The sequence below is a fragment of the Amblyomma maculatum genome, chromosome 9, assembly GCF_055883805.1.
Source record: "Amblyomma maculatum isolate TAMU_Amacu chromosome 9, ASM5588380v1, whole genome shotgun sequence".
Lineage (NCBI taxonomy): Eukaryota > Metazoa > Arthropoda > Arachnida > Ixodida > Ixodidae > Amblyomma > Amblyomma maculatum.
Window position 1 is genome coordinate 25,873,580 of NC_139352.1, and position 21,254 is coordinate 25,894,833.

General features: G+C 47.6%; 1 protein-coding gene across 1 annotated transcript in view; it reads left to right on the forward strand.

Moving 5' to 3' along the window:
* Positions 1–21,254, forward strand: part of LOC146178607 (uncharacterized) — a 106,552-nt gene that overhangs the window by 21,098 nt on the left and 64,200 nt on the right. Inside the window, exon 2 of the mRNA XM_084578406.1 lies at positions 17,025–17,519. Within this exon, the coding sequence (XP_084434532.1) occupies positions 17,118–17,519 (402 nt within the window). The 5' untranslated portion in view covers positions 17,025–17,117. The remainder of the gene's footprint in view (positions 1–17,024; positions 17,520–21,254) is intronic.

A 21,254-nucleotide genomic window follows, 5' to 3' on the forward strand; every position in this document is an offset into this window, starting at 1 on the left:
TACATATGCATATCGCGATACAAAAAGTATGGAGGACACTTAAGCTCCAGAGTAGGCTAGGCTACCACTCGATATATAAACATGAAGCCCTGTTTTAACCAAGTCCCATGAACGTGCCTGCGTGGCCTATGGGGGTGCCGTGTCCGACTCAGAATGCAAGGGTCCTGGCAGGCTGATTCTGATATCACCTTCCCATGTGAAAGGAGAGGCCCAAGCTGGCAGCTCCTGTCAAACGTTACTTAAGACAGTCCTCCGTCAAATCATTCAATGTGCAGCCATGTCAGCTGCCAGCTTCCAATTGCCAGCGCTATTTTAATTCGCTCACAACAGCGACGTCTGATTTTCTGCGCAACGTGCCATTTAACGCTATATGGCGTTAAAATGAAATGCTGACTGTAGCTTCCGTCTCCTAAATAAATTTAGTCGTATCTCCACTCTACCAACCGGCGACATCAGGCAATTGCGGTCAGTGGAGCAAAACTGCTGAGCTCTGTGTATATCGCGGGCGCTATTAAATGTATTTTACAAGCAGCGACAAATTATTGAATCGGTGAATTCAGGAACTAATCGCTGCTTTCCGTGGATTCGGCTACATGTTCACTCTCTTGCCCTCCGTAGAATGCTGTGGGTTTCGGAATACGACGCCAGTAGCAGCGCTGGTAGCTAGCCACCCGTGTTAGTCGCTGGACAGGGTATCATGGATGGGGTTGACCAGTGACGTTCCCCGGTTAGCATATCATCACGCGATGGACGTTAAAAATGGCAGATGTTAGAGAGACGGGTGACAGTAACGTGAACGCCTGGAAGGCGTGCGTCGAGCCGGATGCTCCACTTTAATCCGCATTCGGTAGTAACTTCCAACTAGACATAATAAAAAAAAAAAAAAAGAAACGAATAAAACGCGCGATGCCTGGACATGGGCGCTCGTTTCGCGCTCCAAAGGCGCCGAGGAACGTGTCATTTGTAACGCCATCCAACTCTGCCCTCGCCTCATCTTCCTTTTCTTTCTCTTTTTCCCCCGCTGCGGGTGCTGCCGGCAGAGTTCCGCGAGCAGGGGGTGTGTCACGATGGCAGCCGGAGGGCAAGCCTTCTTCTTGTCAGCTTGCCGCTGCGGGAATGGATTTTGTTTTGGCTCTGGCTTGGCTTTTCGCGTGTTTTACATTCCACGCGTGCCCCCGTTGCGTTCATCTTTTGAAAAATAAAATAAAACAACCTATGACAAGCGTCGCCGCTCTGAGCTGTGTCCATAATATGAGAGTGCCTTGCTTCTGACAGAGGGCTTTTGCCGCGTCGGCAAGGGTTGACAAGGCGCACACAAACGTGCGTGACACCGACCCGAGGGTATGTGTGTGTCCGGGGCAGGGGGGGAAGGGGTAATTAGGAACAGGACTTTGTTATGATTAGCGACCACGCTGCCATAAGTCTTCCCGGTTGGATGTCCGTACTCTCCTCCCTTACTATACACAGTGACTCTGCGATACGGTTCGTTCACGACCCCGCGACTTGAACCGGGCTTGCCTTGAGCCTCCAACATGAGCGCTTGTTTGTTTTCACTGTGCCATAGTTCAAGGCGCGTATTAACCTAGTTATACTAACTACTACCAATCAGCAGGCGCATGTTTTACTGCTAGCTTTGGGCACTCTTCTCTTCTAGGCATTGCGATGCGATTCGTTCAAACGCACGTTGCTCAAAGCTAGCCTTCGAGCCTGCACATGCTTGCCATTATTTTATTTTTTTTTCTGTTAGGACCAAAGCTTGTATTAGCCTAGTTACGCTAACTGGAACATAGTGTTATTATTGGGCACAAACTCGAGTGCTGTCAGTGCTGGCTCTCATTTCGAGAGATTCCGACACGCTTGGTTTACGATCATCCGCTGTATTTGGTCACCGGCTTGCCTGCGGTTACCCTTGGAGCTGTGGTCGAATTCTTTTCCTTTGCGTCAGGAGCGAGGCACGTATTAGCCTAGTTACGATGTTAAACCCGTTGTTTCGCGAGGTGAGGTTCTTTCTGCGCACAGCCTTTTTTATTTTTTCGGTCGTCTTGCACTGTGTTATTTTTTATCTATCACCATCTGTGCGCGTATTCAGGAACAATTTTTCGAGGCGAGCTCGATGCACGTTCTACGTAGCCTCATACTTGTTTTTCATCGTTGTTTGCTCCCCGTGTAACGCGCTGCATACACATTAGCTTACCCGGAGCCCTTCAACGTGTAACTATTATTAATGCTCACCGCGCCCGCCGTAAATCATACCGCTTCGCCTTCAGACATGGCCAGTTCGATACGCTCGGTCACGAAAACCGCGCTGCACAGTGAGCTTCCTTGTTTGGCGTCAAGGCTTCAGAGCCTCTTGTTTTTCTCCTTTGGAAACGATGCACGTTAGTCTAGTTATAATCCGGTCGTGTTTACTGCTGAGGTCGATGAAATTATGACTCCTATGACAAGTCGTTCTCGTGCTTTTCTAGAAATCCGTTTTAGTCTTCGATATCTCAGCTTTAACTATGGCTCTAATGCAAGGCTCACAGGACCACTCTTTTTTCATTAGTCTTCTTTATCTCAGCTTTAACTATGGCTCTAATGCAAGGCTCACAGGACCACTCTTTTTTCATTTCAGCGATAATTATTTATTGGGTGAATGGTCTCGAATGTGGAAGAGATGCGCAGTCGATTCTATGCAGATATCTCCTTCAGTTATCCCTATTACTGTCACGTGACAACGATAACCGAACAGGGACAGGGATAACATATGCATGAGATGAGGGAAGAGGCCTTCCCTCCATTCGGTATTTCTACTAACGTAGAGCTATGCAAATTGAACGTTCATGTGTCGTAAAACGTGGCATCGCCACATAACACAGCGGTATGTGAACAAAGCATACCTCAAAACATATTGGATTCTCCGGCAGACATATAAGATCAGGGACAGGAGCGATAAAATCTGGAAATTTTGGGTGCACACAAGAGTGGAGAGGGTATGGACGTGTGTAGTTCGTGAGCTGGAATCGTGTCTAAATTGCACAACGAGAACATTTCAGCGAAGCCGAAAGAAATTGTTCCAATGAACTGATATGACTGACTTCACTCGTTCTCAGCGATACTCCTGATGCAGCACAGCTCACCGATATGTGCGATAACGCGATCAAAACGAGCAGCTGTTTACGGTGGGTCGGGACCGCCTGTTCTGGGCTGTTGTCATTTATTGCCTCCGCACGGCCGTTAGGGTATTCTGTGGTGATTCCGGAGGCGAGATCTGATAACGCGGCGAGAAGATAAGTCGTTTAGGTAATAACGCCCGAGGAGCACAGTACGCGCTTTCGTTGCCTCCGGCACGCATGTTATGCGATTCCTTTCCTCCGACACGCAGGAAACGAGAGAGAGATAAAAACGCAAAATTCCGAGAGCAGGGCAACGCCGGTCACGGTTGACATGGCAACGACGCCGTTCGTGCCGCCTCGTCCTCCGTTCGTCAAACTGTGCATCATTTCCTCAAGACGTATTCCTTTCGGAACACCCGGTACTGCTCTTGACGTCGCACATGGATCGCCTGGCACATCGAAATAGAACGGTGCAGAACTGTCAGAGCTGTACCGTGGCGTGTTACGCAGTCGGGCCCCTATTCTTTGGTGTAGCCTCAGTGAAACTGCGTAATTTTTTCTTTCGCAGTGGAAATTGTATCAAGACAAGTCTTGCAAAGTTAGCGTCGTCGATGGGGAGCTAGCACGAATTCACGTGGTCACCCTTTGACCGACGAGGATTCAGCATATCACCGCATTCCTCAGCTGTTAGCCAGTAAGATTTCACCGCCTGCCGTGGTCCCCTAGTTTAGGTCGAATCGTTAAAATATGTGTTCACACGTGTTGGAGTAAATGAGGTGGAGGGGGAACAGGGTTTAAGAGCTGTCATCCTCGTCATTTGCTTCTCATAAATTGATAGATGGATAAAAGCCTCGAGATTTCTTCAGGTTCCTGTGTCCTCAGTCACCCATACTCGAGCATAGTTTTTACCTAGCGGCAGGAGTATTTCCTTTGGTGAAGTTGTGGCAAACCTTCCGGCTCTTCCGGTATATACTTGAATCTTTCTTGCATGCTAACCACTATTGGTTACTGCGTCGCGGTCTTGGTTGCTACGTTCACGCCAAGCCGGCCACTCACGTGACACCTATAATTCAGTGCCGCCATGGCAGCTCCGCAGCATTCTCTAACACTGCACGGCTTTCGAGTGTGAAAAAAAGAAAGGGGGAAAGAGTCAGGGTGCAGGGTGTTGCCGGAAAGCAACGAAAACACGATGTGGCGACGGCCGTCCCTTTGAACTGGAGCGAACCGACGGCGTGGCTGCGTAGTACTACGCAGACACGTCGGGTGTGTGTAGAGAAGACGAGGAAAGAATCATCACGCATGCCCCCCCCCCCCCCCCCCCCCCCCCCCCTGCCTCAGAGTAAGACAGATATACGTAATCGTTCTCTCTCTCTCTCATTCCGAGCTGTGTGATCTCAGCGCGGAATCCCTGGAATGTATGCGCGCGGCGGAGGGAAAACAACATTCTGGCTGGATCGCATCTCGCTCGTAGATGTCTTTCTTTTTTTTTTTTTTTTTTTTTTTTTGTCGTTCACACAAGTCGGTTCCAGGCACGTCTGACCCTGCAGCTGGTATCTGTCACTGGCGTTCGTCAAGGAGTTAATCTTTTTTTTCAGGCTATGTGGCCGTGTTGGGCGAGGCGAGCGGCAACACGAATTGCGCAGTTGTTGTTGTGACATCGTGTGAAGTACAGTGATAAATATAAATAAAAATCGCTTACAAGTGGCTTTGAAGGGTCACGCCACTCAGCGTTTCGAAAAGTGCGAAGATCCCCCTTTTAATCTTTCGGCATTGTCCTTGTCCACACACACACACACACACACACACACACACACACACACACACACACACACACACACACACACACACACACACACACACACACACACACACACACACACACACACACACACACACACACACACACACACACACACACACACACACACACACACACACACACACACACACACACACACACACACACACACACACACACACACACACACACACACACACACACACACACACACACACACACACACACACACACACACACACACACACACACACACACACACACACACACACACACACACACACACACACACACACACACACACACACACACACACACACACACACACACACACACACACACACACACACACACACACACACACACACACACACACACACACACACACACACACACACACACACACACACACACACACACACACACACACACACACACACACACACACACACACACACACACACACACACACACACACACACACACACACACACACACACACACACACACACACACACACACACACACACACACACACACACACACACACACACACACACACACACACACACACACACACACACACACACACACACACACACACACACATACCGGGTGTCCCAGCTAACTTGAACCAAGGGGTACAAAATAATATATTTGAGGTAGGTCAGTGAAACCAATTGCATACAACTACCAGCCTCCTTGCGCACTACAGGGAATTTTTTGTTTTGCAATTACTTAATTAGCTAATTATGTTAATTTCTCTAATTTATTAAATATCGACTTTAGACCAAAAATGTGAATTGGAAAGTTGTAGAGCACCTTCAGAAACCCCCATTTCAATAATTGCGATAAAGAAAGTCTCACGTCACGTGTATCTTTTTTTCCGGGCTCAAAAGAAAGCCCGCGAAATACAAATAATACCACGTGACTAGTGCATTTTTGCGCCGCGATTGTGGTGCTCTCAGTAGTGGTTTGAGCGAACGAAATTAGCTGCGGCCGTGTCTTCTTGGCCCCGTTAAAGCGGCAGGCCGATATGCCTGCGATGGCTTCTTCGCCCGCGTCAGACAGCCGGCCCACGTGACGGTGCAGTAGCAGCGAGAGCGGCGAGCCGACACCACCGAGATTCTAACCAGGCCTCCTTCTCTCCCATCAGCGAACGTCACGACAAACGGATGAGCGATAGGGTATCAGCCACTGAATCTGCGCATGCATGCTTGGGTAAAGGGGCGAGATGACATCATGTGACTCGACTAAAATTAGCGCTGCACCTTCATTTGCCGGTTCTTTATCGTCATCCGCCTGTCGTGATGTAGGCTGCTGCGGTGCGCAGGCGTGGCCAAAATCGCGGTGGCGACGGGCGAGCTCGAGCTCGCTCGAACCATCACCAATATTTCTGCCTGCCGCTGCAACGGGACCATCGGGTCACGGCCGCAGCTGATTTCGTTCGCTCAAACCACGACTGAGAGCACCACAATCGCGGCGCACAAATGCGCTAGTCACGTGGTATTATTTGTATTTCGCTGGCTTTCTTCTGAGCCCGGAAAAAAAGATACACGTGAGACTTTCTTTATCGCAATTAATGGAATGGGGGTTTCTGAAGGTGCTCTACAACTTTCCAATTCACATTTTTGGTCTAAAGTCGATATTAATGAAATTAGAGAAATTAACATAATTATCTAATTAAGTAATTGCAAAAGAAAAAATTGCCTGTAGTGCGCAAACAGGCTGGCAGTTGTATGCAAATGGTTTCACTGACCTACCTCAAATATATTATTTTGTAACCCTTAGTTCAAGTTAGCTGGGACACCCGGTATATATATATATATATATATATATATATATATATATATATATATATATATATATACACAAACAGGTGCAGGTGCTTCGTAATTTTGTCGACTTTTTTTAACCTGACAGGTCGGGAGCACATCGGTCACATTGGAGAGTTATACGTACGCCTAGAAAACGCAATCACGTGTACTCTGTAGTGCACAGTGCCTCAACGCTATCAGTGGAGAATCAAACTTTAGGTTATATGTGCGATTTCATTTAGCGAGCTTTAACGGTCATTAAGTGCAGCACTTCTTTGTGTTCACTATTGCCTTTGTAACCGAGCATAATCGTGGGGCTCCGATGGTCGAGTCTGTGTAACACCGGTGTATGCGGGAATAACAACAATGACAACAACAAAAAATACCCACCCATTCTAAACCTACCCAGCAGCTGACGACGCAGGACAGAAGTTGTTTTACTCTAGTTTTTAGTGATATTTTCCTTTGTACTTTGTTTCTACTGTGATGAGCATTGATGCGGTACAAACGTTGCTGTTAGTTATTTGACGCTCGGGAGGGAAAAACAGTCAAATATCAAAATTTAGCGCCGTCTCGTAAGAGCCAAATTTCCTCCCATTTGGAAAAATAATTTCTTATATACCGCACGGTTTTTGCAATGGGGAAGCGATTGACTCGATTTTCCCCCCTGCAGTGACATCAAACTCCGCTTGTGGTACTGTACGCAAGCGTTGACTTGAGTATGTTAATTAGCGCGTCCTTGTAAACTCGGAAGTCGAAGTGCCATTGTTCTTATCTTTCCAGGGTTTCTTCTCATTCTCGCTCGACCAACTTCCTGTCCACGCACAATGCAAACGAAGACGCCTTGAAATGCACTTTTCGAGCCAGTGATGCCGGAAGCCTTTGTTTCGTCTCGCGATCTGTTTATTCTTCCTTTGCTTTGGCTGTCTTGGACGTGTTATGGATTATAAAGTGACTGACCATAGTTTCTTTCACCGGTCCTTCTTGAATCTTGACTGCGCCCTACATGTCTGCGAAACCACCCGCCAAGATTTTACGCGAGGCGGAAGTTTGCCGACTTCTTCGAACTGTCTTCACCGACAGTCCTGTCATTTCCATTCCCCGTGCTCCGCTTGGGAGGAGTGCACGGGGCATCTGTTTCACTCGTAAAATCCCGGATGGACGCGGTTGCCCTCGGTCCGCCTCTCATCGTTGGAGCTTTGCCAGCGAGTGCGAATATCTGCATGTGCGTTCGTTTGGGACCGTACTGGGGCAGGGCGGTGAACGGAATGCCCACGCTAGACCCCCCCCCCCCCCCCCCCTCTCTCTCTCTCTCTCTCTCTCTTTCTCTCTCCCCTGCTCCCCTTATATATATATGCAGTCTCTGGGAAGCGAACGGGTACGACGCCCGAAAATCGGCTCTCCCCGTGATTTACGGTCACGCGCGGCTAGTCCACTCGCGCGGTTCGGACCGCCCACGTTCTGAAAAGCAGGCGCAAAGAACAAGAGGTTCGCTTGTGTGTTTCTGGTGGAAATTATATATGGAGGCCAAGTGTCGATAGGCGCGTGTTCGCCGAGAGAGCTTTTTACGGGAAGCGATGGACGCAGGCCTAGAGCAATTTCTCGAAATAAATTTATGGACGAGGGAGCGATGAAGGCGTCTCACATTAGTAACGCGACTTGAGCTCGAACTTCTCTGTACAAACTAAACTCATGGCGTAAAATGAACGTGGGGAATAATACAGCAGTGAAAAGGAAGCAGAAAGGACCGAACATAACAGTAACATGCATTAACTTTTTCTTCTTGTTTCTTCGACGTGTATTGCGCGGTGCATAATCATCGAGCAGGAAATTCAGGTCTACCTGCTGCGAGCTTTGACTGATTAACAGCGCTCAGCTACTATAGATCCAAAACCTTCATAAGGTCGTGTTTTTGTTGCGACATTTGTTGCATTTGTCTTTGTAAGTGCAGTCTCGTCCCTCTCTCGAAATTCATTGAATATCCTTTAGGGGTACAAATCATACTGAGTCGGCATAACGAAAACAGACCTGAAAAGTATTAACTTGTTCGCAGAGACAGTTCGATAGATCACAGGGGGCCCACTCCTGTGCAGCTGCCTCCCTCTACACTGCCCTGTATTATTCTAAGATATTTAGGTTATACTTCGCCTGGCGAAGCTCAGCTCGTGCTCGCGCGACAAGCGAAATATTTTTCTGGTCTGATGTATAGTGTCCCTTACTGCTGCTGCTACAACTACCACCACTAAGCGAGTTTCGATTCTCAGGTGAACGCCACCACGCGCGGTAATATTTTACCGGAAAAATATTATATGAGGAACGTCTGAGGAAACTGGACAGTAACAGATGGGCAGCTAATGTATTTAAATACCTACTTAAAAAGCGTTGACTCACAATGGAGGAAAAGAACTAGGAAACTAACTAGTAAGTATGTTAGTCACAAGGACGGAGAAATAAAGAGCGTTAAGCAATAGGTTGGTTGGTTGGTTGGTTTGGGGGGTTTAACGTCCCAAAGCGACTCAGGCTATGAGAGACGCCGTAGTGGAGGACTCCGGAAATTTCGACCACCTGGGGTTCTTTAACGTGCGCTGACATCGCACAGCACACGGACGCCACTTCGTTTCGCCTCCATCGAAACGCAGCCGCCGAGGTCGGGTTCGAACCCGGGAACTCCGGACAGTAGTCGGGCGTCTTACCACTGCACCACCCCGGCAGGGCGTTAAGCAATAGGTGAAAACACAGAAGGTAAAAATTGGATAAATTCGATGGAAAAGAAAAAGTGTGAAATTATACCGAAAGTGGAGAAGGCAGATCAGGAAGGAAGCTTTCTTTGATAACTCAAGAGGCAGCGCCCTACTTTTTGAAGCTATAGATCAGGGTGCCTTAGAATACGCAGCTACAAAAAGAAATTTAACAATGAAGATGACGCATGTGCTGTATGTGGTAACTCCAGTGAAACAATTGACCATATTATACTCGAATGTAATGGTATCCATCCAGAAGTTGATGCAGGCGCAGTCACTTTTCCTGAAGCTCTGGGGTTTAGAGATGCCAGTGGCTGGGCGAATAAACCGGCGGTGGAAGCTAGCAAAAAATGACTGGAAGATTGGTGGCTTAAAAGCAGAGAAATGACATAATGTTAGTAATGTAGAAACAAAAATTCAATAAACAGAATGATGGTATAGTTAACCAATCTAAAACAATAATTAAGATATAAGGAGAAAAACGAGCATGATAGCTACTGATACCACCCCGTTTCGAAGGAGCGCTCCAATATTCCATCCATCTGACGGAAAGGCACGAGCTCGATATACCTTCCCATAGTTGACGGTTGGGTTCCCGCTTTAGTTTCTTCGCAGAATGGAAGAGACATGCGCGTCATAACACTCGCCTCGCCCGTATTGTAAACCACCCGCTTGCACTTGTAACCACATATGGGCTATGCCCTCTCCCTCTCTGTCGAGATAGAGTAGGGGGCAATTAGTGAGCGCTGCTCAGTGGCCGGCATTCGCAAAAGAAGCCGCTGCTCCCTCTCTGGTGCCGAGGTCGTATCATTCTGTCAACAGGCATCGTCCTACTCCTAGCGCAGCTGCATGGGAAGCGTGAAAATATAATGCGCAGAACAAGTGGTATAGACAGTGAGGGGGAGAGGAATCGTTGTAGCACCAGCTGCCTCTCTCCTCGAGCGGAACCCCCTTAGCGCCAAGTCGTGCGCCGTCTTTTTTTTTTTTCTTTCTTTTTCATTCTTCCACATGTATTTATTTATTTAAACTTTAGCAGCAGCGTGTGTGACGGGGGCAGCTTCCGCTGCCTAGCATTCCTTTTCCTGTCGCCGCTGTGGGGACGAATGTTTTGCACGCATCTTTGCACCGCCGAACACAGCTGTGTTGTGGGGAAGGGGGGCGGGGTTCAGTGCTGAGGCTGTGTGGTCGACCGTTCATCTCTTCTTGGGAGCGACAGCTTGTCCCAAACACGGGCGAGATATGCTGCATGAGCGGCGGCACGCCATGTGGGTATTTTCTCTCGTTTATTTTCACTTCGGTGCGGTACTGCAAAGGCGATCGAGAAGAAAACTTGAGCCTGCCGGAACTTTTCACACTGGGAAAACCGGAGGAAAGGGCGCGCGGGAAAAGGTGCAAAAGCGAGCAATGCGCGCCGCCGGACAGCTCACTCGCGTCCTACTACGCCTTGAAGCAGGTCTGTTAGAAACCAAGGAGGATGAAGAGATGTTTTATTTCTTATCTTCAGATCTTATAAATGTCAGATTCAGTTTCTCTTTCTGCCGCGTCAAACTCTTTTTTTCCTGTATCTTTTTTTATGTGCCATACCTTACTCTAGGTGAGTCGGTCAACCGTGTAGGCCTGCACCAATTCCTGACCCATCCACCATAGTGGGTATGTGTCATATCTTTCTAAACAGCAACCAGTCTCACTTATTTATTTATTTATTTATTTATTTATTGTCTCAGTTGTTCGTTTAAAGAGGCCAATGATGAGCGTTGGAAATGCGAGGTATAGAGGATGTCACTCAAGTAATTGTTTTATTCTCACTGACAGAAGTCGTTGTCCTGACCTTACCACCAGAAGACTTGTCGATTGATCAGCACGTCGAAGCAGGCAACAGCATATTTACCAGGACGCCATGGTAGTCACCTATCCATGGAACGGGAAACAAAAAGAAAAACGATTTCGAATATAACCAATACAAAATGAGGCTCGTATTTTGTAGTGGCAGCTATTGTCGTTTTTATACTTTGTACCATTTGTCCTTGACTAACAAGGCGCCACACTTTCGTTATCACTGACATCAGTCAGCAGGTGCAATGGAGGATAAAAACGATATAGACGGCAAAGAAAAATTATATAATACGGACTTCTGATATGCATATGTCCTGCGCAGCTTGTTACGTGGAGACGGGGCAGTTGCGATACTTATAGAGGTGCAGTAGTACACGGTCTCGCAGGCATTGTTTCCGCAGCATCGTGATGGACGGGGCTTTGTTTGGGCACTGTAGTGGTGCTGTGCCCTATATCGCCGTCTCGCCGCAGTTCTTCGTGGAGTGGTTGTGCTGGCGGAGGGGGCTTGTGTTGCGGGCGGCTACGGTAGGGGACGTGTGGCCTTGGCGTTCGTTTGGCAACATGCTGTGGTATGCCAGTACGCGCTATTCAGCACGAGGCGCGTCCTGCTGTGTGTGTGTGTGTGTGTGTGTGTGTGTGTGTGTGTGTGTGTGTGTGTGTGTGTGTGTGTGTGTGTGTGTGTGTGTGTGTGTGTGTGTGTGTGTGTGTGTGTGTGTGTGTGTGTGTGTGTGTGTGTGTGTGTGTGTGTGTGTGTGTGTGTGTGTGTGTGTGTGTGTGTGTGTGTGTTAACCTGCGATGTTAACGCGCTAATCTTTATGACTTCCTTCTTTCCAAGGCCACCGTGCCCGTTCGGCCGTCCCATTCTACTCGTGCAATAGGAATGTATGTATGTACGTGATAGACAATAAAAGGCGATTTTTTGTCGCGTGTTCTTTTTTTTTTTTAATGAAAACAGTGGCAGCTATGAAAATAGAGGCAGTTCAATGAGCATGCAGCTATTGCCATGAAGAACTGAATAGAAAAACAAATAAAGGCGTTGTTGCAATGGTGGCGTTTGATCCCCTGTACGTGCTACCATCGACGCGTGCGGAAATATGTAGTCAATAGCTATTGACGCACTCAACAACTTTTGTTTGCTTCTTTCTGTCTGTATGCGGTAATCATAAACAGTGGTGCAGATTCGGCAGGAAAGCGCACTTTTCGGTTCTTACACACATGCGCTTTTTTACTACTACTACTACTACTACTACTACTACTACTACTACTACTACTACTACTACTACTACTACTACTACTACTACTACTACTACTACTACTACTACCACCACCACCACTACTACTACTACCACCACCACCACTACTACTACTACCACCACCACCACTACTACTACTACCACCACCACCACTACTACTACTACCACCACCACCACTACTACTACTACCACCACCACCACTACTACTACTACCACCACCACCACTACTACTACTACCACCACCACCACTACTACTACTACCACCACCACCACTACTACTACTACCACCACCACCACTACTACTACTACCACTACTACCACCACTACTACTACTACCACTACTACCACCACTACTACTACTACCACTACTACCACCACTACTACCACCACCACTACTACTACTACCACTACTACCACCACTACTACCACCACCACCACTACTACCACCACTACTACCACTACCACTACCACTACCACTACCACTACCACTACCACTACCACTACCACTACCACTACCACTACCACTACCACTACCACTACCACTACCACTACCACTACCACTACTACTACTACTACTACTACTACTACTACTACTACTACTACTACTACTACTACTACTACTACTACTACTACTACTACTACTACTACTACTACTACTACTACTACTACTACTACTACTACTACTACTACTACTACTACTACTACTACTACTACTACTACTACTACTACTACTACTACTACTACTACTACTACTACTACTACTACTACTACTACTACTACTACTACTACTACTACTACTACTACTACTACTACTACTACTACTACTACTACTACTACTACTACTACTACTACTACTACTACTACTACTACTACTACTACTACTACTACTACTACTACTACTACTACTACTACTACTACTACTACTACTACTACTACTACTACTACTACTACTACTACTACTACTACTACTACTGCATACACTGCGTCGCGGAGAAAGGCAGAGAGAGACATGTTTGGTGTATTAAACGTTGCCTTGTAAAGAACGCAGATTAGTGACATATTGGAGCAACTTTGTAGATTGTTTAGTTGTTCTTTTTTTATATAAGAAGCCACTTACAACCCCGCGGTTATGCAGTGTTACTGTAACCTTCGTTTCGCTTTGGCCTCCTAGGTGCGGGAACGGAGGGAAAGAATTCTTCTCCTGAGCCTCCTGTGTACAGGAGGCCCAATACAGCATTATGATATATTCATCTCCTTTTTTGTATCCGCGTCAATAGACGCTTATGAATTAACAAATTATTTGCCAGCTATACTGTGTGAAAAAAATATATATATAATTTGCGCACTTTTCAGCTTGATTTTGACAAAACTGACATTCTGCGTCGCATCGTTAATGCTAACCAGCGCTGTTGTTTTTACCTAATTTCATCCATCCCAGCTCCAGAGGCATCGATATTCAGTCTGCTTGCTTGAATATCGGGTGCCGTAACAGCGGAAACGTCACTTGCATGCATTACCTTTTCGTTTAGTATGCCTCTTTTCCGAGAGAACGTTCATAAATGACTAGCTTGGTGATGTGAGGCCCTCTCTAACAACTGCCCACTCATCAACCGTTCGTCATCGCGTATGGCACGTGCTCGAGCCAGCTGGCCTTAGCGGGCCTCTCTTCAGGCGTCGGCCGATCGTTGTCACAACGCGCGGCCAACCTCGTGCCACGTCGTGGTCGGGCCACGTACTACACAAACACGCGACGTGTCGGGCGAAAGCGGCCCCATTAATCCTAATTGCCGTCGCCTCTCCCATAATGGGCCAATCAGCGACGGCTGCGAAACTGCGCGCCACACGTGTTCGAAACCGCTCGGCGCGCGCCCTCTCGCCGCTAATGACGAGGAGACTCCCTTGCGCGCACTTAAGTCTTGAGTCAACAGCGCCGGCGCGTGCGACATGTATGGCACAATATGTGTGGGGCGGATGACAAACGCCATTTGAAATTTTAGCTAAAACTAAGTGAACGAGCTGCGGTTGTGATAAGAGATGTTTACGGGCCGAGGCAATATATGGTGAGACGGCGCCTAGTTCAGATCTTCGGATTAGTTTAGACCACAGACACGCTTCGTTAACCAAGGGCACAATGTTGTCTTCATTGAAGAAGAAAAAAAAAGTGTTCTGTATTTTTTTTTCTTACAGCATTTCAACAAGAGTTGTTGTCGGGCTAGTTGGCTTGAATCATGTAATGCCATTAAGGCTATGCGCAGAAAAGACAACACACAAAAAAAACAGAGGCAACGACAGGACGAGCGCTTTTCTGCGCATAGCCTTAATGGCATTACATGTTACAGCATTTATTGGTTCTCTGCTTCTGTTTAACGCTCCTATATACTTCTTTGAGTGTCTTTCCTTTTAGGGAACCGTATACGAACGGAACTGCGCATTCACCCAACTATCACCGCCTTTGCACCGGAAGACCACATGTTGCAACCCGATTACAGCCGCCATTGCGTTTAACTTGCAAAAAGGTTGGTTGGTTGGTTCACAGGAAGGGAAAGGCACAGTATCTGTCACACTTGTTTCTGTGGACACCTGAACCGCGCCGTAAGGGTAGGGAGGAAGGTGGGTGTGAAAGTGGAAAGAGAGAAAGAGGAGCCGTAGTGGAGGGTTACGGAGTAATTTCGACCACCTGGGGATCTTACGTGCGCTGACATCGCACAGCACACGGACGCCACTTCGTTTCGCCTCCATCGAAACGCAGCCGCCGAGGTCGGGTTCGAACCCGAGCACTCCGGACAGTAGTCGGGCGTCTTACCACTGCACCACCCCGGCGGGGCACAAATAGATCCAAACAAGTGGTGTTTTTTGCTCTTCTAACTCTTATTGTTAAATTTACTAGCTAGCTACCGAGTTAGACTGCGTGGAACAATAAAGTATATTTTTTTTTTTCTGGCTATATAGTTTGGAAATTGCACACTTGAATTCAGCTTTCGGGCAAGGTTCGAAGCCCACCAAAGCTGCGAAACCAATAGTGTGCGTGTTTTTATAAAACCACCTCATCCTACCTGCGGCCTTCACGGAAAGGCATAGACCGATACAATATAGTTATTTTGTTAAACAATTGATCAATTTTTTCTCAGCTTTTTCACAGCCATTTTCGTCGGTGTGGATAGAAAGGCGAAAACAGTCTTCGCGTCGAACTACGATCGCGCGAATGCGGTATACGTACTGCACTCAACGCTGTTCGCGCCGGATGTACGCCTGTTGAGCACGAGTCGTCGTCGCATCTGCGCACGGCCACTCCCCGTCCTCAGGGTCTTCGCCTCTCGCGAGCATAGCTGGCAGCGCTATACGCTCTCTGAGCATGCATCCTCGCCGAGTGGCAGGGTGCCGGCGCTGCAAAGGAGAAGTCCACTTCGCAGAGTTGAACGGACCTTTCTTTTTTCGAAATCGCCGGAGACGGACGCGAGCGTCGCGGTTTCCTGCGTTCCGGTTAAGCAAGGGATCGTGTTGGCGAATGTGTCGGTACAGTTTTACGCTGCTGCTGTGTTGGCCAAGAAGAGCTCAAAGTGGCGACGGACGAGCCTGCTGAGTCGGTTTAATTGTCTGCGTACACCTTGTTGACGGCGGAAATGGACCGAGGGGGTGATCATTTAAGTGTCAGAGTTGGTACAGAAGTGCGGAAAACGCAATTGAGGATCGTCAAGAGCCAGGCGAGCTGTGGAAATCTGCTGGTTGCCGCACTTAACTGAAGAAGACATTGGGAAAGGAACATGTTCTACTTCTAGGCTGATGATTCATACATACGACGAACGCTTCAGTGCTCGCCAATGTGAGCGTTGGACGACCATATTTTAGCGAGTCCTTGGCGCACTTCATACTTGAAGGAAAGGGTAATCGGCTCACTGGAATTCATTATATCGCACGACGTAAATATTTCTCCCTCTTTTTTTGGCAAAGAAAGTCACTTGAGCATGCCACAAATATAGCACTTATGTCATTGTAGTGTCGGTGCAGCGTGCCGAAGGGCAGCATGATCATAAAAGAAGGCAGTTTTAATGACGTTTCACCTTGTTGCAGAGAGATGCGGTATACATGACAATGCGACCTTTCTCAACCGCCTCATATTGGTTGTTTATCTCCCGCAGTGCGCGATAACATTGAAACCCAGAGAGGAAGCGAAACGGGATAGATTTTTCGCAAAATCGCAGCTTTTTCATGCAGTCTACTTATTACAAACATTAGAACATGGCCTCACTGGATGTCCCCGCAAACGGCGGACTTTTCTTGTGCTTGAAGGACAGAGACAATGCTATAACGGAATGATGAGTACGAATTAACGTGCACGAGCTCGGCTCACCTGTAACCATTTATCAGATTGGCCATCTTGACACTAATATACATCTGCTCGAACTTCAACGCTTCGAAAAGCGATGAAAGAGAGTTTGCTCTCTCGTTCAAGTGTGCTCAAGCTCTCTCTCTCGTTCTTTGTTGCACAGGTACATCCACCCTCAGAAACCCAGTGGGGATCAGCCGACGAAACTCCCGACCGTTAAGCACAGCACAGACGTGCAGAGGCAGCTGAACGCGACATGGAGTCCAAAGATAAGAGCTCCCGGTCCGGCTCGCGGGCCAACCTGAACGAGTCCACGCTTCCGCTGCTCGAGGACGTGGGTGGCGGCGACGTCAAGGTGGAGGACGCCAAGGAGAAAATCGAGCTGGAGGTAAAGGGCACCGACTCCGGATCCAAGGGCGAGGACTCGAACGCGGCCACGGCCGAACCGGGCTCCGACGCCGGAGGCAAGGAGGGCGGCGAGTCGGACGCCGAGGGCACCTCCAAGAAGGACAAGAAGGGCAAGGACAAGAAGAAGGAGAAGAAAGAGAAGAAGGAGAAGAAGACGGCGCACAAGCGGTCCCCGTCGTGCGTAGAGACGCTTACCATCGGTCTCAACCTCCTGGACCGGGATGAGAAGCATGTCAACGACCATGTGAACGTGAGTCTGATGCCAGAGTGCTGTGACATCGTGTCGCGCTGCTTTCTCAGGCTTTAATGACGATGGAAACAGTAATCTGAGAAAAAAAAAAAAAAAGGCCACCGCAAAGGTAATATATAGTTGCGGACCTTCAGGGCTTCTATAGGCTTGAATCTTACGTCAGGAGCCCGTTGGTTTCACTATACGCATGGCATGAGCGGAAACACATCCGCGGCCAGACGTTCTGGTTTCGCGTGGAAGGGAGGGGTTGTAACGAATAAGCTAGTGTTTGTGCGTTTCGACAGAAGTAACTTTAACGAGTTCACACCATACATCCAGCAGGGCAAGCTGGCATTCAGGACAGACGCGGTCGTAGGAGATTTTAATCGGCGTAGCAGAGAAACCTGTACGGAGTTGCTTTGTTACGTGCAGTCCTTGTTGTGAAATAGTTACGTGCTCTTTCCTAGAAATCAAGTAGACGACTGCGTTTCAACGGATGCCGATATCTTGCAGTACAATGTGTACAGTATACGCTGGCTTTAGTGCATCGAATTGCTTCGCTTCGAACGGCTCGTACGGAGTCGAGATTTGTCGGCACTGTGCGGGTGCTTTGGTGTGAACGTACTACATAACTCGTAAACGTGTTCTGCACTTCAAGTCCCGCATGCAGCTGTAGGATGCTAGCCGAGGTCATTAACGGTGACCCCGCAATTCGACGCCCACTCTCGTGCCATGTCATTAGCGTGAATGCAACGGTCGCCCTGCTATAAGAGCCTTGTATCACACTCCAATGCTGTTCGCGCGCACTTAGCAGGTACGGACAAACTTAGCCTGTCAAATGTATGCGGTTATTGCCGCATGCATACCACGGGCACCTCTCTATTTTAAGGTGCACGAAGGAGGCCCGTAAAACGAGGCATCCGCGTGTGTGTACATATACTTCTCCCATATACTCCGTTGTTGATGGCGGGTCATCGTTTATATGCACGCTGTATGCGTATTTTGTTTTTTCGACCTCCGAAAGGCTGAGCGATCCTATGCGAACAAGGAGGTGACTTGTCCTTTTATTTGTGCATACTTTTTTTCGGTCAGCTTTGCGTTGCTAAATCCGAACCCAGGAGCATCGGCCGACCTATCAACATCAGTGAAAAAAAAAAAAAAAAAAGAGAGAGAAAATGAACAAGGAACGGCTCTCCTTGGCATGTTTCTCGGCGATGGGCGCGCATCGCAATTTACCTATACATACTCACATGCCACCGGTGAGTCAGAGATCAGGCCAGAGCTCGCGTGTGTGTATATAATATATATATATATATATATATACGCATATGACGCCCGCGGCGACAGGCATGTGCGCGTCCAGGAAGGGAGGGGTATTCTGGCACGGCCACTCCTGAAAAACAAATAAATAAAAGATAGCGGCCTTTTTCGCTCAAACCGGTCACGATGCGGCAAAGGAGGAGAGCCCGTGGGCGGATGAAAATGCGCCTATGCGACGACGTAAGGAGGAAGGGGATGCTATAGAAGACGCGAGCCAGGTCCACCCGCGCGTGGGTCAGTGGTTCCCCAAGGGAACCACTGTACACCCGAATCGACTGGACAATGTGCGAGCTGCTGTAATTTTGGTTCGATTAAACGGGAAGTTCGAAATAACGAGAACCCAGTGCGCTTCTTTTATGGGGCACGCTTGCTAGCTGCCGAGACCATAGGAGGTTGGATATTACGAACGTTAGAGGTTGCCTTGACCGCCAGAGCTCGCAAGACATGACCCCACGAGCGGTCATACGTTCGCGGGTGAAGCCATTTTTCTGGCCTTCTTGCTGAAAAGGTGGTCGTCACTGTAATTCATAATATGGCATGCCACTGCATGGTGACTCGCGTTTAGTTATTTCCTATGCTTGGACACCTGTGCATTTGATACGCTTCAAGACTTTTTATTTATGAGTGAATCAAGCTATACTTATTGTTGTAAGTTGTTAAGCAGTATCAACAAACAACGGCGAAGCGTTTCAAGTATATTCTGTAAGAGTACAGAAGCGCTACCAAACCCACTGGAAGCTAGAAGCCAAAATGTATGGGCAAGCACATGGAGGCTTGTCCGATGTTATATAGTCATACAGTCAGATAGCCCTTCTAAACGCACCGTATATCTCTTCGACTGCACAAGTTGAGTGTCAATTGAAAAGTCGTTCTGTGTAACGACATGCGTGAACGGTTCAAATCTCCTGGAGATTCGGAGTTCGGCCCGTACTGTTGGAGCTAGGTCGGTTGATTTCCGGTAACAATTGTCATAGGTATCAATATCGTGTTGGGCGGCGCACATGCAGAACGGCTACCCTCGAAGACGGGCTTTGCGATGGTCGGCGGATTCCCGCAGTGAACTGTTTGCCGAAGGGTGTGTGGCCCGTCGGCCGCTTGGCGCGTGACTGCTGTCTGGCCGGGCTTTGTCCATGGGCAGCCAAGTCTAGCGCTATGAGTACCCCAGATAAATTTCGACCACCTGGGGTTCTTTAACATACATACATACATACATACATACATGAACTTTATTGCGAGAAATATACATGCAAAAAATATCGGGTGCCCGCAGAAGCGCAAGCGCTTGTGGGCGGGCAACGGCAGTCACAGCGGTATGCATTCAATATAAAAACGCTGATAGTACACAGTCAGTCAAAAAAGAAAAACAAACAAAAACTGGTACAATGCATATATAGTTTTCTCAGTACAATCAATAGCTAAAAGACACTCAAACCTGTAGTCAATAAACGTAATGAAATCGGCAAAAAAGAAAAAAAAAAAAAAACGAACATAAATTACAAAGAAGCTTGATAGCTTTCTTCGCGACCTGCAATCCACGCTTTCAGTGCAGATTTAGTAGCCTTCATAGAATCGCAACCCAACACATGTGCTGGTAGTTTGTTAAAATAGTAAGGAATATAAAACTGTCGTGTTTTTTTGCCATAATTGGTATAAACCCTTGGTACCTTGTAACGTGCTATGTGCCTAAGGGACTCTGGTTTTTTATCTGGTTGTTTGAACTGGTTTGAAAAGTAGTTTCTTAGAATTACCACTTGCACGTACAAGTCATGCAGGGGACTAACACCTGCTTCAGCCATCCTGGTGTTGTAGTCAGCCTTCTCATAAGCAGTTCCATACAGCAAATTAGTGGAGATTCTGCACAACAACTTATCAACCTTCCTAATCTTACAGGGCGCACATGATCCGTAGACAGAAATGCCGTATCTAAGCATAGATTCTCCCAAAGATTTATACACAGTCTGACGCAACTTTACAGGTGCAGTGTATTTTATACGATACAGCTGCACAGAAAGGGAACGCATTCGCTTTAATAAGTGGTCAATTTGAGACGACCAACACATATTAGAATCAAGATACAGGCCGAGATATTTAACACTGTTCGAGTAGGGCAGCAGCGAACAGTCACAATTGGCACAGTCACTACCATGCAAAAGAATCGACGCGGAAAGATCAACATTCTTGTGCGGATTTCGGAAACATATCAACGCAGTTTTCTTTTTGTTTATGTATATTTGATTTCCAGAAAACCAATCTACTATTTTTTTGACATCGTACTGAAGTAGTTTCAGTGCCTGTGGGCTTGATTCATGGGATATTACTAATGCCGTATCATCAGCATACTGAAATAACCTTGCATTTAATTTTAAGTCAACCATATCGTTTACATAAATATTAAACAAGAAGGGCCCCAAAACAGAACCTTGTGGTACGCCGTAC